Source organism: Tachypleus tridentatus, chromosome 8 (genome assembly GCF_004210375.1).
Source record: "Tachypleus tridentatus isolate NWPU-2018 chromosome 8, ASM421037v1, whole genome shotgun sequence".
NCBI classification, from domain to species: Eukaryota; Metazoa; Arthropoda; class Merostomata; order Xiphosura; family Limulidae; genus Tachypleus; species Tachypleus tridentatus.
The window spans coordinates 117,403,935-117,418,984 of record NC_134832.1 but is presented as its reverse complement, the minus strand read 5'-3'; the positions used below and the strand labels follow the sequence as shown (position 1 = coordinate 117,418,984).

The window sequence follows — 15,050 nt, the reverse complement described above, 5'->3', positions numbered from 1 at the left end:
ATTGTTGCCACACAATACAACATGAGTAGTCCATAATTCAACAGGTTTAAATGAGTGCTTTTGAAGATGTTGTATTTTCCGTTTCAGAAGACAGTGGTTGTTGCTCTATTCGTCAGTCTTAAGTAAGCTTCATGTTGAACTCTTCTTCCTGTATAATTACTTAATTCTCTATTTGTACTAAGGTCATTACTATTATATATATATATTAAATTAAGATCTGTGAAATAGTTCTTTAAATACAGGAAGATACAAAGCTTAAAGTATGGGTTTGGTTTAAATTTCGCGCAAAGCTACACGAGGGCTATCTGCGCTAGCCATCCCTAATTTAGCGGTGTAAGACTAGACGGAAGGCAGCTAGTCATCACCACCCACTTGGGCTACTCTTTTACCAATGAATAGTGGGATTGACTGTCACATTATAATGTTTCCACGGCTGAAAGGGCGAGCATGTTTGATGTGAAGGGCATTCGAACCCGCGACCCTCGGATTACGAGTCGAGTGCCTTAACCAACTGGCCTAAAGTATGGGTATTAACATTTATTGACACCTTTTGGATATAAGGCTAACACTAAAATATAACTGAAATTGTAGAATTCGTTTACAATTTCATATTTGTAAACGTATTCAAAAAGAAAAGGAGTATTATTACCCCAAGAAGCTCATTGTTCATTCTTATAGAGTGAGTAGTCGGGAAAAATTACAGAAAGATTGTAAGTCTATTTTAACTTTCATTAAAATCATCACATCACAGGTCACACCATTAAATCCAAACTACAAATCATTCACCTTGTAAGAACAAATCAGTGTGTTTCCAAGTAATGGTGGCAGAAACATGGTATAACAGGAAGCTTTTATTGACTCGCGCATGTATGTATGTGCAAAAAGTCTTTCAAAAAATCATCCTTTCTAAGAGCTATACTAAGTGATTGAATACAGTTGTCATGGTAACGAAGCTATTTAGAACCTCACTAGTTTGTGGAAAAATTCCTGCTAGTGAGTACAACCCACTATCGTTACGATAACGCCACATACTTGTCGAGCCGCTCGCAAGATATTTATGTGAAAAAAGAAAAGAAAAAAACAAGAGCATACAAGTGCTACAAGCAGTGGCTATATACACATACATACACACACATATGTATATACACATACATACACATATATTTATACACATACATACACACACATATATATACACATATATACACACACATATATTTATACACATAAACACATATATATATATACACATACACACACACATATATTTATACACATAAACACATATATATATACACATACATACACACAGATATATATATATCGTGTCTGTTTTTTTGTGAAAATAATAAGAAAATAGAGAAAAATATATATTGACAATTTCCTCGTTGACCTTTCAGCCAATGATACCTCTAAATTGTCTAAATATTTGCTTTTCAGCTCAGGCTCAGCCAAACCAAGTTCTAAACACATACAAATTTTAACATGACGTCATTTGTGAAGCTTTAAATTGGTCGTGATTTTCCCAGAAGAAATAACTTTCATTAGATAAAATATATATAATTGCAATCTTTTGACTTTTACGTTTTGAGAAAAGCGGGAAAGTTAGTAAAATACACAGTAAAATAAACATTTTCTTAAGAAGGTAGTTCAAGAAGCTTTTATTTCTACAAACTTGTGATGACGTCACGATAAGAGCACGAGAACGAGAGTTACTCTCTTAAAAATAAAGAAGGTTGTTTGATTTCTACAATAAAATACAATAATAATATATATGTGGTATATGCGTGGAATCACTTAAGAAAACGAATGAAGTTGGAAATGAACAGGATAAAGTGAGTATTCCCGTCAATAAGAAATAAAACAAAGAAAGTCTTGCCCGAACAAAATGCATAAATATATGTAGTTCTGATTACATAAGTATAAAACGACATACAAAAGAAATAAAAACAAAAAGTCTGAAAGTTAACAGAAACACGTTAAATGTTGTTTTTTTTTTCTGGAGGAATCAGTATGATAGGTTTTCAATGTAATTATGTCGTTAACAACCGAGACTTAGCTCTAAAGACCATGTTTATTCCGACTGTTAGTTCTTTTATTGGTCAAAATATGCTACATCTTTAAAAACAACTAAAGGGAGGTGTAGGGAGAGTCTGATATACAAATATAGGATGCTAAAAACTTTAGTAAAATAGTCTGATATAATAGAAGTCACATTTACCGGATAACTGTGAAATGAGGAAAGGTGGATATAAATTAATAACAAAAATAATATAATAAAATATACAAATTTATTTCTTTTCTCTACCAATTTCGTATTCACACTTAATACAATTTAAAACATTAGTAGGTAATTAGCGAGTAGAAATGATACCCGAGGAATAACCAACGTGGGATAAAAATATTTTTCTGTAGTTAGAAGAAAGAAAAAAATGTGATTAATCCATGCGTACGTGTCTTAATTTTAGGATACAGTTGAAACACATCAAGTTAAGCATTTAATACGTTACACTTTAGAATAGCTGTAAACGCCTCCGGAAGGGGTGGTATAGCTTGGTGGTTAGGGTGTTCGACTCGTAACCTGTGTATCACGAGTTCGAGTCCCGTCACCGAACGTTATAATGTCAATCTTATTATTCTTTGGTAAAAGAGTAGCCCAGTAGTTTGTAGGGAATATTGTTGATTACCTGTTCTCCCTCTGATCTATCACTTTCAATTAGAGAAAGGTAGCTATCGAGTAGCTTTATACGAACAAAGAAACAAGCTTTTCAAAATGTGGAGGAAGTTGACTCCGATCGTCAGAGCCTACTTTTGGGGTCCGCGCATGCGCGTCTTACTGAAATGTACACATAATAGTAAAATGCATTTAGCACATAGATTAAAGGTGCATTAACTTTTATTACAAACATACGCTGTCACGTGACACTGATCACATGGTACTACGATAACTCACTGTGACTCCTGGCGCTGCTCTATCTCCTTTATTTTCTCTGGTCGAATTTCATTGTCAGGCGGATTATTATCTGAAACTTGCAGGTGTGTAGTTGAAGAATAAAATGTGTGATGTCACAACCAACACGTGAGACTTGACGGAGCTACTTTAGAGTTAAGACTAATCATTTGTTAAACATCCTTCTAGACTGACTTCTAAAACAAGTACTCATAAGATGTTTCATTTTTCATCCATATTCACAGAGAAACAAAGAACAAAGTCTAACAAACATACATTTTGATGTAGTAAACTCAAGAAACGGTCGTGGTACCCATAGCAACGTGAACCAGATAGCAGAATACATCAACAAATTGTTTTTTTTTATTTCGTACAAAGCTAAACAAGGACTATCTGCACTAGCCGTCCCTAATTTTGCAGTGTTAAACTAGAGGAAAGGCAGCTAGTCATCACCACCCACCGCCAACTCTTCGCCTACTCTTTTATCAACGAATATTGGGACTGACCGTTACATTATAACGCTCATACGGCTGAAAGGGTGAGCATGTTTGGTGCGACGGGGATTCGAACCAGCAACCCTCGGATTACGAGTCGAGTGCCTTAACCACTTGGCCATGCTGAGCCAGGATGAGAGTGACAGCTCATTAATACTGGGTGAGAAATATGTCACTATAAACTTTCATTTTTGGTTTCACCATGATTTTATTAAAATCATAAATTTAAATTATTTTGAATATGGTTAGGGCACTCGACCTGAGGGTCGCGGATTCGAATCCCCGTCACACCACACATGCTCGCCCTTTCAGCCATGGGGGCGTTATAATGTAACCGTCAATCCCACTATTTGTTGATAAAGAGTAGCCCTTGAGTTGGTGGCGGGTGATAATGACTAGTTGCCTTCCCTCTAGTCTTACACTGCTAAATTATGCACGGCTACCTTCACATGGAATTCAAAAACAAACAAACAGTTATCAAAATAAAGTAGTATAGCTCCCAACCACCACCCATTTATTAAGTCTGCTGTGACTATCATGCTCTAAACAAGCCTTTATATTCTGCGAGGTGTACATCCGTATAAAGTAGTGCCAAGTTCTTAAATGGCCTTATCCAAAACTAAAAAGAGTTATTAGAATTTTTAGTAAAATTGTATAATTTTATTTCGTTATACTTATTTAATACATTATTATATTTGTTACAGAATATTTTAATAATTTTATTTAAAGTTTCTTTATTAAATCCTTTAACTATCAGATTTTTGTATCAGTATTTCAACGTTACTGAAAAAATATTGTAATTTATTACAAATTTTACAATGTCTGAATAATTGCGCAGTTATAATGTTTATAACGGAAGTGTATGGTACATTACTATAACAATAGCGTAAACCATAAATTGGAAAAGCAAAATATTTTCTTTTATCAAAAATATTTACATTCATATCCTTATGAATTATTTTAATTTCTAAATCTAAATAATGTGCTTCTGTATTAGATAGTGAAATATTTTAAATTTCTAATTCTGCTAGATAAATAGTGTTAATAACATTTCAGGATTATTTATAATAATTATATATATCTGTAAGTTAAGGTAAAAATATATGGATTTGAGTAGTTTTCGATAAATGTGTTCTCATTAAATAAATATATAAATTTGCTATACAAATGGAATAGTTAGCTCCCACATGAACTCCTGTTACTTGTTTCAAAAACCTGGTTATTGAAAAATATATAATTATTGTAAATACAGAAACTTAACTGGTACATGTGTATATATGTATGGAGAGAGAGAAAGAAAGAGAAGTCAAAGGTAGAGAATACACATGATTGAAAAACTACACCAGATTAATTCTCCAACCAACAATTATGTTTAATTCCACTGATTACATGAACTAAAATAGTTATTGGTGATAACAGTTACTGCTCCAACGTGTAGCTTCTTTTGACAGTAGTAATTACTCCAGAGTGCAGTCCATTGTTGAATCAATGGCTGCTCCAAATTGCAATTTTTGTGACAATAATGTTTGTTTGTTTTGGAATTTCGCACAAAGCTACTCGAGGGCTATCTGTGCTAGCCGTCCCTAATTTAGCAGTGTAAGACTAGAGGGAAGGCAGCTAGTCATCACCACCCACCGCCAACTCTTGGGCTACTCTTTTACCAACGAATAGTGGGATTGACCCTCACATTATAACGCCCCCACGGCTGGGAGAACGAGCATGTTTAGCGCGACGCGGATGCGAACCCGCGACCCTCAGATTACGAGTCGCACGCTTTAACGCGCTTGGCCATGCCGGGCCATAAACAATAATGACTATTCTAAAGAGCAGTTCCTTTTGACAATAATAACTGATCTAAAATAAATAAAAATCCTTGGGACAACAATGACAGTTCAAAGGTAAGTTCTTTGACAGAGCAATAACTGCTTCAAATTACGGTTCCTTATAACAACAATAACGGCTAAAAAATGCAGTTATTACATTGTCTAAGAGTAGACTTTGATGGTCTATTGAAGCTAATATCAATGAGTTTTTAATATTTAAGTCACTATTACCAAGACAGTGCAATCATCCGGGAAATGAAAACGTTGTACACTGTAATCCTTAGTGTTGTAATGTGAGTAAAAACAACGATGTATACAAGAAAAACAGGTTATGTCAAATGCACCTGACACTTGTAATGAATTTTGTGATTGCTTCTGAACACCTAACATGAACACCTGTAACCATAAAAAAATATTGGAACAGTAGGATGTCCTAGACTACAGTATACATGGAGTGATTTAGTCTCGAACCTCAGACATCTGTCCAGATCATTCATCATCCTGTTAATTTGTTCTTCACACTCGCCTAAACACTGAACCAAAATTAAAGCCAGGTATCCATTCGTTACCTCTACAAACAACTTCTCTAACTAAACTAGGTTTTATATTAGAATAAGGCATTTATCGATCCACTTCTGTTACGTGTGCGTGCTTGGCGTTCTGTGTTGTAATCTGCTCCCTGTGCACTCAAGGCAGAATGTGTGGAAGTATCACTGTGGTGCAGATTAAATCTCCTTCGATCTCTCTAGACGTCCTCTTCATTAAGGTACAATAAGGATACTTCGCCAGAGTGCAAGCTTGTATGTAACCTTTGTACTTATATTAAACTTTCTTTTCCACAGTTTGAGACAAAAAGTTCTCAATTATCCGACGAAAATCATCTCTATGTGTTTTTATTATTATGGTGAATTCATATGATATTTAAACGAGTTTACAATGGTAGGTTTACATACTACACTTACAGCTTTAATAATAGTTATTTACTGTGACCATAAATATTTTTTTTTCTACAGCGAATGCCTCGCGGTTGTTAAATCGTTCCGAAATAGTATATAATTGAAACGGTTATAAAGTAGAGAAGTGGGAAGACTTTTAGTCATAGCTGTTTGGTGGGTTCGTCCTTCCTTCATCCTTTGCAACACATTATAAAAGTCTTTATTAATGCTTGTGAGACTTTTCTCTACCAAACCACTCCTCCTGACATGGCATGGTGGTTATGACGCTTGGATGTGAGTTTGAATCCTCGTCATGGAACACGTTCACCTTTTCAGCCGTGGGGGTATTATAACGTGATGGTCAATTCCACTATTCATTGATAAAACAGTAGTACAAGAGTTGGTGGTGTCGACTAGCTAGTATATCACTGCTGAATTAAGGACGACTGTAACAGATATCTTTCTTGTTGCTTTATGCGAAAGTAAAACCAAACAAAACATACCAAATAATTAACACATCGTGTACGACACGTTCTTGCGATTGCATAGCTATAAAAGCTATAATTACGTGCATTAATTTCTTCCGCAGTAATTAGCCTCATTAGTGCTATGCTCCTTATAAAAACACGTTTACCTGGTTTAAGAAATATCAAGTTTGAAATAAAAAAAAAGTACTTTTATACAGTTCGTCACTAAACCGGGCATCGTATAAAACCAGAATCACGTGTCCAACCGAGCATTGTGATGTCAATGGTCGTACGGTTTGTTGTGACCTTTTAGCATGATGTGGGGTCACTTGGAAACGCAGTGATGATTAGTAGGCTCGCTTTACATGCAAGTGAGGCTGGAGAGAATAAAATGAAATATCTTTTAATTTAACATCTCAGGTTTTCCAATCATTAAACTATGTAGAAGTTCCAAAACCTGCATCAACTTCTGTAAGATGACTGCGTCTATATTAGATGAGACAAAGCAAGGAACGAAGTGCAATTTTCTTCGATTCATTGTTACCTTAGAATACTCAAACATCAGACTAAATAGATGTGTACATACTGTGTTCTCACACATGAATTAGTAAAGTTCTAACATCAACTAGAGTACGATCACTAAACTGTAGTACAAGGTAACACGATAAGTGTTGTTGTTTTTCTCGTTAAGCAGTCTGTCGCTCTGCTGCAAAACGTTCAGTTCAAATGACGTCTATAAAATATCGGGAATGTACACACGTCCCGACACGTGTACAGTCTGTTTTAGTTTAGCGAAATTTGGACTTTACTTCTAGAACTAGGTTTTCGCTATTTGTAAAGCTGACGGCTAAACAAAACATCACAACACGTAACTTGTAAATGGTGTTTCACTGTTATAATGATACGAAACCAAACTATACATTTATTAAATATTTAAATATATGGCACGTGAAAGCATTTACTCACTATGATTATTCGTCTTAAAGATATTGATACGTACCATAACTCAAGGTTTTTAGATATTTTAAATTGTCTAATGAGTGCCATAACTCCAGGTGTTTTAATATCTTAAGAGAGTGATGAGTGATAAACTCAATGCTGTTGTTTTCAAATAGCAGGTTTCTTTATTCGCATTTTATTAATAGCATCTAAGGAAGTAATAGAAGTCTCACCAGCTGAAGTAATTTTCCGAATTACTTGCTCAAGTGTTCTTACGTCAGACTACACTGGTGAAAATTTAAAGAACTGTTCTCTACTCTTCAGAGTAAATAAAACAAAAAAGAAAATCATAATTCGATATCCACAACGGGCAGGACACAAATAACACATTGTGTAGCTTTGTGCTGAACATCAAAAGACAGTCTCTTATTCTTAACTCTGTTGAAGGAAAAGTGGAATTTATTACGAGAAATTTCTATTAATCTAAATTTCCAGAATGTATCTTTACTGGCTCAATATTTCGCTATTACAGCTTCATCAGGAACTATCGATATCCCAAAGTTGAAATCCAGTTGAAACTAAATTGAAACACCGTCATCAGTTAACAAAGCACTGATGCACTTGTTTAAGATATTCGGATAACATTAAAATAACATAAGACCCTTGAACGTCATTATATTTGTCATAAGCCATATTATTAGGTCCGTGTTTGTTGTGTCCCAGGTGTCCTAACGAGCTCTGGACTGAGTGAAACTCGCCGAAGGTAATGGAGATGGCGAATATATAATGTAATTGGAATATTATTATTATACTCTTCTAATTATTGAAAATCCTAAGAGGCTAGATAAAGAAAGTAGAGCTAAATGTTATAACAAACGTAATTAATTATAATCATGATTCGCCAGCTTGGAAATATCGTTCACACCATGACAGTTCTTGAATGCAAATTACTGAAATGAACAATAAGTTTAAATTAAGAGGTGAGTTATTCAAACCATGACATCTAGAAGAGAATACGTTAAATACTTGTGCCTATAAATATGCTTAAGGATGTTTGTTTACTTCAATCCTGTGAGTAAATATGAAGATGGGCTTTTAGTATGGAGATGTTGATTAGATTTTGAAGAAGTTTCTATACCTTTTCATTATGGGCATGATATATTTTATAAACGTGTGCCAATCTTTGATTAACATTATGATGGTATTACAATTCAGTTTCAAATAATGTAATTATTTTGTGGGTTATCAATAACTCCTGAAGAAGCTGTAATAACGAAATACGGAGCAAGTAAGGATATATAAGCCGTTATTTTGTTTACATTAATTCAAAGAGAGTTAATAAAACACATCAAACTGGAAACTAACTTTTCCCGTTCGTTTGGGCTAAATCATGGGTAAGTCAGATCTTACGATCAAATACAATAGACATTTGAAGTTTTGTTCTCGTAACGTATAGTATGCTGGACAAGGAGGTAACTGAAAAATAGAATTTCACTTCTTTCCTCTTAGGGTCAAAAACAAAATTAAAAAATTCCATCCTACTATTTTCCTTCCAGATTTACTCTTTGTGTAACTAGGTAAACTTCAATATCAATACTAAAGTTTTGACAGTAATCAAAGAGTTAAATTTATAACTCTCACCTACCTTTAAGTTTGAAATTTTCCACCGTATCCAAGATCACGTGTCCCAATAAAGTTTCTCCAGCATAATACATCTCCTTCTCTAGGCGGATATCAAATTCCCGGATGTAGTCCATATGGAACCGCCTCTGCATGTAAGAATGAAATCAAACTGTAATAAACAATACAGACGTTTTCTTCCCTCAAAATTAATTGTTTGTAACTTTGATGTGAAAATAAATTAAAAATAATTATTGCTACACAAAGTTAATAATATCTTAAGATCATGATGTGCAGAGGTTCATTGTGATTCCGATTTAATTTTAAGGATATTGTTAGTGAAATACTGGCCTCCGATGGCCTCTCTTCTACCACTTGGGGGAGCAGATCGACGTTCTATGCTAAAGATATATCGTGCTCTTATTCGATCGAAACTCGACTATGAATCTCTGGTCTATGGCTCTGCCAGACCATCGGCCTTAAGAAGCTAGACCCTATTCCTCATCAAGGACTTCGGTTCTGCACTGGGGCTTTTAGCACTTCCCCAGTTCAGTTCAGAGTTTATACAAAGAGCCTCATGAACCTTCTTTGCACCTCCGCCGTTTGCATATTCTTCGAAACTTCGTTCCTTACCAGAGCATCACACCTGGGGTTGTGTTTTCCTTCCTCGGTGGGCCATGCTTTTTCAGAACAGATGATCTGCCATTGCTCCTTTTGATCTTCGTATCCAGGCGCAGTTAGATGAAATGGATCTGTCCTTGGATAACAATGCTGTATCCACTGTTCAGCCCATCCACCATAACTTTTTACTGTCCCTAACTGCGACTTATCTTCAAGTCATCTGAGAAAAGTAAACACTTCTGATTGGGAATAGTGTCTGTTATTTGTTGAACATCTTTCGAACCATCCTTCCATTCCTATTTATACAGTTGGTTCGAAATCAGGTGACTGTGTGGGCTCTGCCATGGTTTGTTGTAGTTCGGTGGTTGTGTGCAGAATCCCCTCTACAGCTTCTGTTTTCACTGCTGAACTGTATGCCATTTCTCTTGCCCTGGATCACATGGAAGCTAAGCAGTACTCAAACTGCACGATTTATACTGACTTGCTTAGTTCTCAACTGGCCCTGGAATCACTTCACGTTGGCTCACACCCTGTTTGTGCCGATATTCAAAACCGACTGGCCCATTTCTCTTTAACATCTACTTCTATCCAGTTTTTCTGGATACCGGGCCACGTTGGTATTCGCGGGAACATGCTCGCCGACACTGCAGCTAAGTCTATCTGCTCTGGCATATTCACTGCTGTGCCTGCTCCATACATGGACTATGGTCCTGTATTCAAGACTCGGCTCCGTGCCAGCTGGCAGTCGACTTGGAGAGAGCAACGCGAAAATAAGCTTTTCCAAAAAAAACTATATTGGACTTTGGCCGTTTTGTTACCGTAAGGATCGGAAAGAGGAAGTTGTTCTAACTAAACTACGCATTGGTCACAGTTTTTTAACTCATGATTTTCTTTTATCTGGAACTGATGTACCAGTGTGTAGTTGTGTAACACTCAGATCACAATAAGCCACATGTTGCTTTCTTGTCATCGTTACGATTCACAACAACGTCACCATTTTAAGCATGTTCTGTCCCAAGGTTTGTCCATAACGTTAGACAGTGTTATTGGTGATGGCGACACTGTCCACCTTTGTAAAGTTTTTAGTTTTTTAAAGGCCATTAATCTTTTTAATGCTATTTACTTTTTTAATTTATACATTACACATTTTTAATTGTGGTTCCCTTTTAAAAATCACAGTTCATCTAGTTCAATTTGAAATTAGAAACTGGTCGTAACATTAAGTAACTCGAAACCAGGACTGGAAAGGCCAACTTCAGGTGACTGACGGTGGTTTCTGCACTTACCTATTAGTCTTCCTGGTGAGTTATGATAATTATAGTTATGCTACAGAAAGTACTTTACAACTTGAATTAGTGTAGTTTTTCTCTTAACATTGTAGACTAGATGTAAACATTGGTTTTATGCTTTTTTTAACTTTGTTTTGTTTTACCTTAATTTACTTTTATGAATTTTACTAAATTTACTTTTACCTTTTTCCGGGCGTTCGGCGCAGATAACCTAGCTGCTTTGTGCCATAAAACACTAAATCAACCAACCGATGTCTAAGTACTAAGCTTAATGGTTTAAACAATATAATTCGGTGTCCGATCCCTACAGTAAAAACAATACAGATTCTCTTTTTTTGTGTGCCTCTGTGCGCTTACTTGCAAAACAGAAAATAAATTAAATAAGAAATTGCTGAACATTTTCTGTCAATAACACAACACGTCGTATGGTAAACTTTCACTAACCTAGCCCCAGTACTTGCATTTCACGTACCAGAAGTGTCGGTAATATTCACAAAATCATTGGTGGTGTGATCTTGATTCTGTGACAGTTTGTACTTAATCGGGATTAGTGTTCTCACTGCAGAACACATCTGTGCTGATGTAAAGAAGTTATTGTGTTCCCTCCCCCCACCAATGAGACTGTTTTACAGCTTAAAGCTCTCGAAGAAATAATTTGACGTGGATTTACTTTTGTGTTTATTCATAAATTTGCGAACATGATAATAAAAAAATTATGTCTAGAAAAATCAACCTGAACATAGTCAATGTATAATTTTTTTAGAAGTAAAACGTGCCGGATCCCTGTTGACCGGAAGTCTGGGGATTTTGAGTTCTGAAAGATAATAAATTAAAGTTATTGAGGCTACTACTTTGGATGGATCCTTAAAGCAAGTAGTACGGTACTTGAAAGTATCAGCCTAATACGCGTATGACTTCGCAAATTAATCGAAGCGCCCCCCAGTGGCTTAGCAGTATGTCTGCGGACTTACAACGCTAGAATCCGGGTTTCGATACCCGTGGTGGGCAGAGCACAGATAACCTAATGTGTAGCTTTGTGCTTAACTAAAAAAAAACAAACATTAATTGAAGCAGTGTTAAAATTAATTAAAGTGTTTCCGTCTTTAATTTAAAAAAAATAAATCCGGAAGAGGTTTTGAACCATAAGGTCGAAGACATCTGGCAGAAAGTAGCTAAGTGATGAGTGATTTTGGGGTTTTATCATGCGATCATTATTAAATGGCAGGAAATATAAACTGCAAAATTAAGAAACAAATAATGAATATTCAGTTTGAATATATCATACAAACTATTTCCCGGTTATTATAAATGTCTGAACTTTCTGTGTTTATAATCACAGACGTTTTAGGGTCCACATGTATCAATTCTGTTGGTAGCACCTGCATTTTACTTATTGTCAGCGAGTTATAATTATAGCCCATGTGTACATGACACATGTTCCCCCCCCCCTCGATCCCTACTATGTGGTGCCTGACATCACGAGCCGTGTACGCACAAACAAGCTGATCTAGTAGTTAATATTATGTTTCTTCTCGCGTTACACAGTTTAAATTCAAATAAGACAATCCATAAGAAAACTATTATGTTTACGTTATGTGCCAGGTACTAAACATTAAGCTCCTCACTAAGATAAATATCATTTGAAAAAAAATAATTTTAATAACTACACATGAAGATAGTTCAAAAACACTTAGGCTGTTTAAGAGCAAGCGATAAATTTTCGAACCTACAGTACAAGGGTTCGAGTACTTGTGATAAACTAAGCAAAGATAAATAGATGCGTAGCTTGCGCCAAATCAAAGAAAAATAAAGGAAACCGTTCACTAAAGCCACTTCAGAGTGATGTCTAACAGTTTAAAATGAAGCAAACTGTTCACTGAAACCACTTTAGGGTGTTGTCTAATAGTTTAAAATAAAGGAAAATGTTCACTAAAAACACTTCAGGGTGTTGTCTAATAGTTTAAAATAAAGGAAACTGTTCACTAAAAACACTTCAGGGTGTTGTCTAATAGTTTAAAATAAAAGAAACTGTTCACTAAAGACACTTCAGGGTGTTGTCTGATAGTTTAAAATAAAAGAAACTGTTCACTTAAGTCACTTTATGGTGCTGTCTAACAGTTTAAAATAAAAGAAACTGTTCACTAAAGCCACTTCAGGGTGATGTCTAATAGTTTAAAATGAAGGAAACTGTCCACTAAAGTCACTTCAGAGTGTTGTTATCTAATAGTTTAAAATAAAAGAAATGGTTCACTAAAGCCACATTAGGTTGTTGTTTAACAGTTTAATATAAAGAAAACTGTTCACTAAATCCACTTCATTGTGTTGTCTGACAGTTTAAAATAAAATAAACTGCTCACTAAAGCAACTTCAGGGTGTTGTCTAACAGTTTAAAGTAAGTAAAACTATTCACTGATGCCACTTCAGGGTGTCTAACACTTTAAAATAAAGGAAACTGTTCACTAAAGCCATTTCAGGGTGTTGTTTAATAGTTTAAAATTTTGTTTATTGAAATAAAACAAGTAGATAAGGCACTCGACTCATAATCTGAGAGTTGCGGATTCGAATCCCCGTCACACCAAACTTGCTCGCCCTTTCAGTCATAGGTGCGTTATAATGTGACAATCAATACCGCTATTCGTTGGAAAAAGAGTAGTCCAAGAGTTGGCGGTGGGTGGTGATGACAAGCTGCCTTTCCTCTAGTCGTACACTGTTAAATTAGGGACGACTAGTGCAAATTGCCCTCGTGTAGCTTTGCGCGAAATTCCAAAACAAACGAACGATTTATTCAAAAAGGGCTGTTGCTTTTTGAACATGTATAATACACACTTATGAGTATATAATAGCTCATTTTAAACAATAAAACTAGTACACTGCTGTTTTCTTAAGAGACATGACATCAGAATATCTTCGAAATTGGAACTCAAATTATCGCGATTAGAATTGAAGTAGATAAGAGCTGCAACTTGCGTCATGCCACAAAAACAAAATAGATCGTACATATTCTATTTAAACATAGTTACAACGAAACGTTTACAGATTCTACAGTACTGAAGGCACGGTTACGATAAAACAAAGCTACGAAATCAATTAATATTGTCATGGCAACGGCAGTAAAATTTACAGAGTCTGCTTAATAAATACTACAGCCATGGTTACATCGCGTAAAGCTTAGTTCAAGGGAAATAAAAAGAATTAACATAAAATGTTATATAAACTTAGAAATTGTGTTAAATGACTATACATATGAAACGACACGTGCTTGCAAACATAATTCGTTTTTGTAGCCGGGTTTATAGAAGTGATGCTTTATAAGAAAGGACAATGTTACATTTTATCCTGATTTGAATGATATAAAATTTAACTTACTTTGGAGTTGTGTAAAGGAGTTAAGTGGTTTTTCATATCACTCTCTGTGCTGCTATTTTGAAAAATATATCATATTTATTTTCAGAGTTAAGGTTTTGTATGTTTGTTTGTTTTGGAATTTCGCGCATAGCTACACGAGGGTTATTTGAACTAGTCGTCCCTAATTTAACAGTGCACGACTAGAGGGAAGGCAGCTAGTCATCACCACCCACCGCCAACTCTTGGGCTACACTTTTACTAACGAAGAGTGGTATTGATTGTCACATTATGATGCACCCATGGCTGAGAGGGCGAGCATGTTTGGTGCGACGGGGATTCGAACCCGCGACCCTCAGATTACGAGTCGAACGCCTTAACCCACCTGGCCATGTAGGGCTTCGATATTCCAAGTAAGCACAGCACAGACGCCCAAGTGCTGAAGAACTAAGAAAACACTTAAGATACATCTCTCTTTCTATATATTTCGGATGAATCCATTTAGAAAAACATCGGTTTAAAGTTGTAGATCGAAAATCAAAAAATCCCTACTGCATGTATAGTACATTA

The 15,050-nt window shown here is 35.5% G+C and overlaps 1 protein-coding gene across 3 annotated transcripts in view; it reads right to left on the bottom strand.

The window, feature by feature from the left end:
- The window catches only part of LOC143223300 (arrestin domain-containing protein 2-like), a 100,824-nt gene that overhangs the window by 53,772 nt on the left and 32,002 nt on the right, over positions 1-15,050 (bottom strand). For 2 of the 3 annotated variants that reach the window (XM_076451097.1, XM_076451096.1), the window contains one exon: positions 9,254-9,377. In XM_076451097.1, the coding sequence (XP_076307212.1) occupies positions 9,254-9,365 (112 nt within the window). In that variant the 5' untranslated portion in view covers positions 9,366-9,377. Of the gene's footprint in view, positions 1-9,253; positions 9,378-9,861; positions 10,494-15,050 lie in introns of those variants that run through there. The other variant, XM_076451098.1, reaches the window with a different exon arrangement.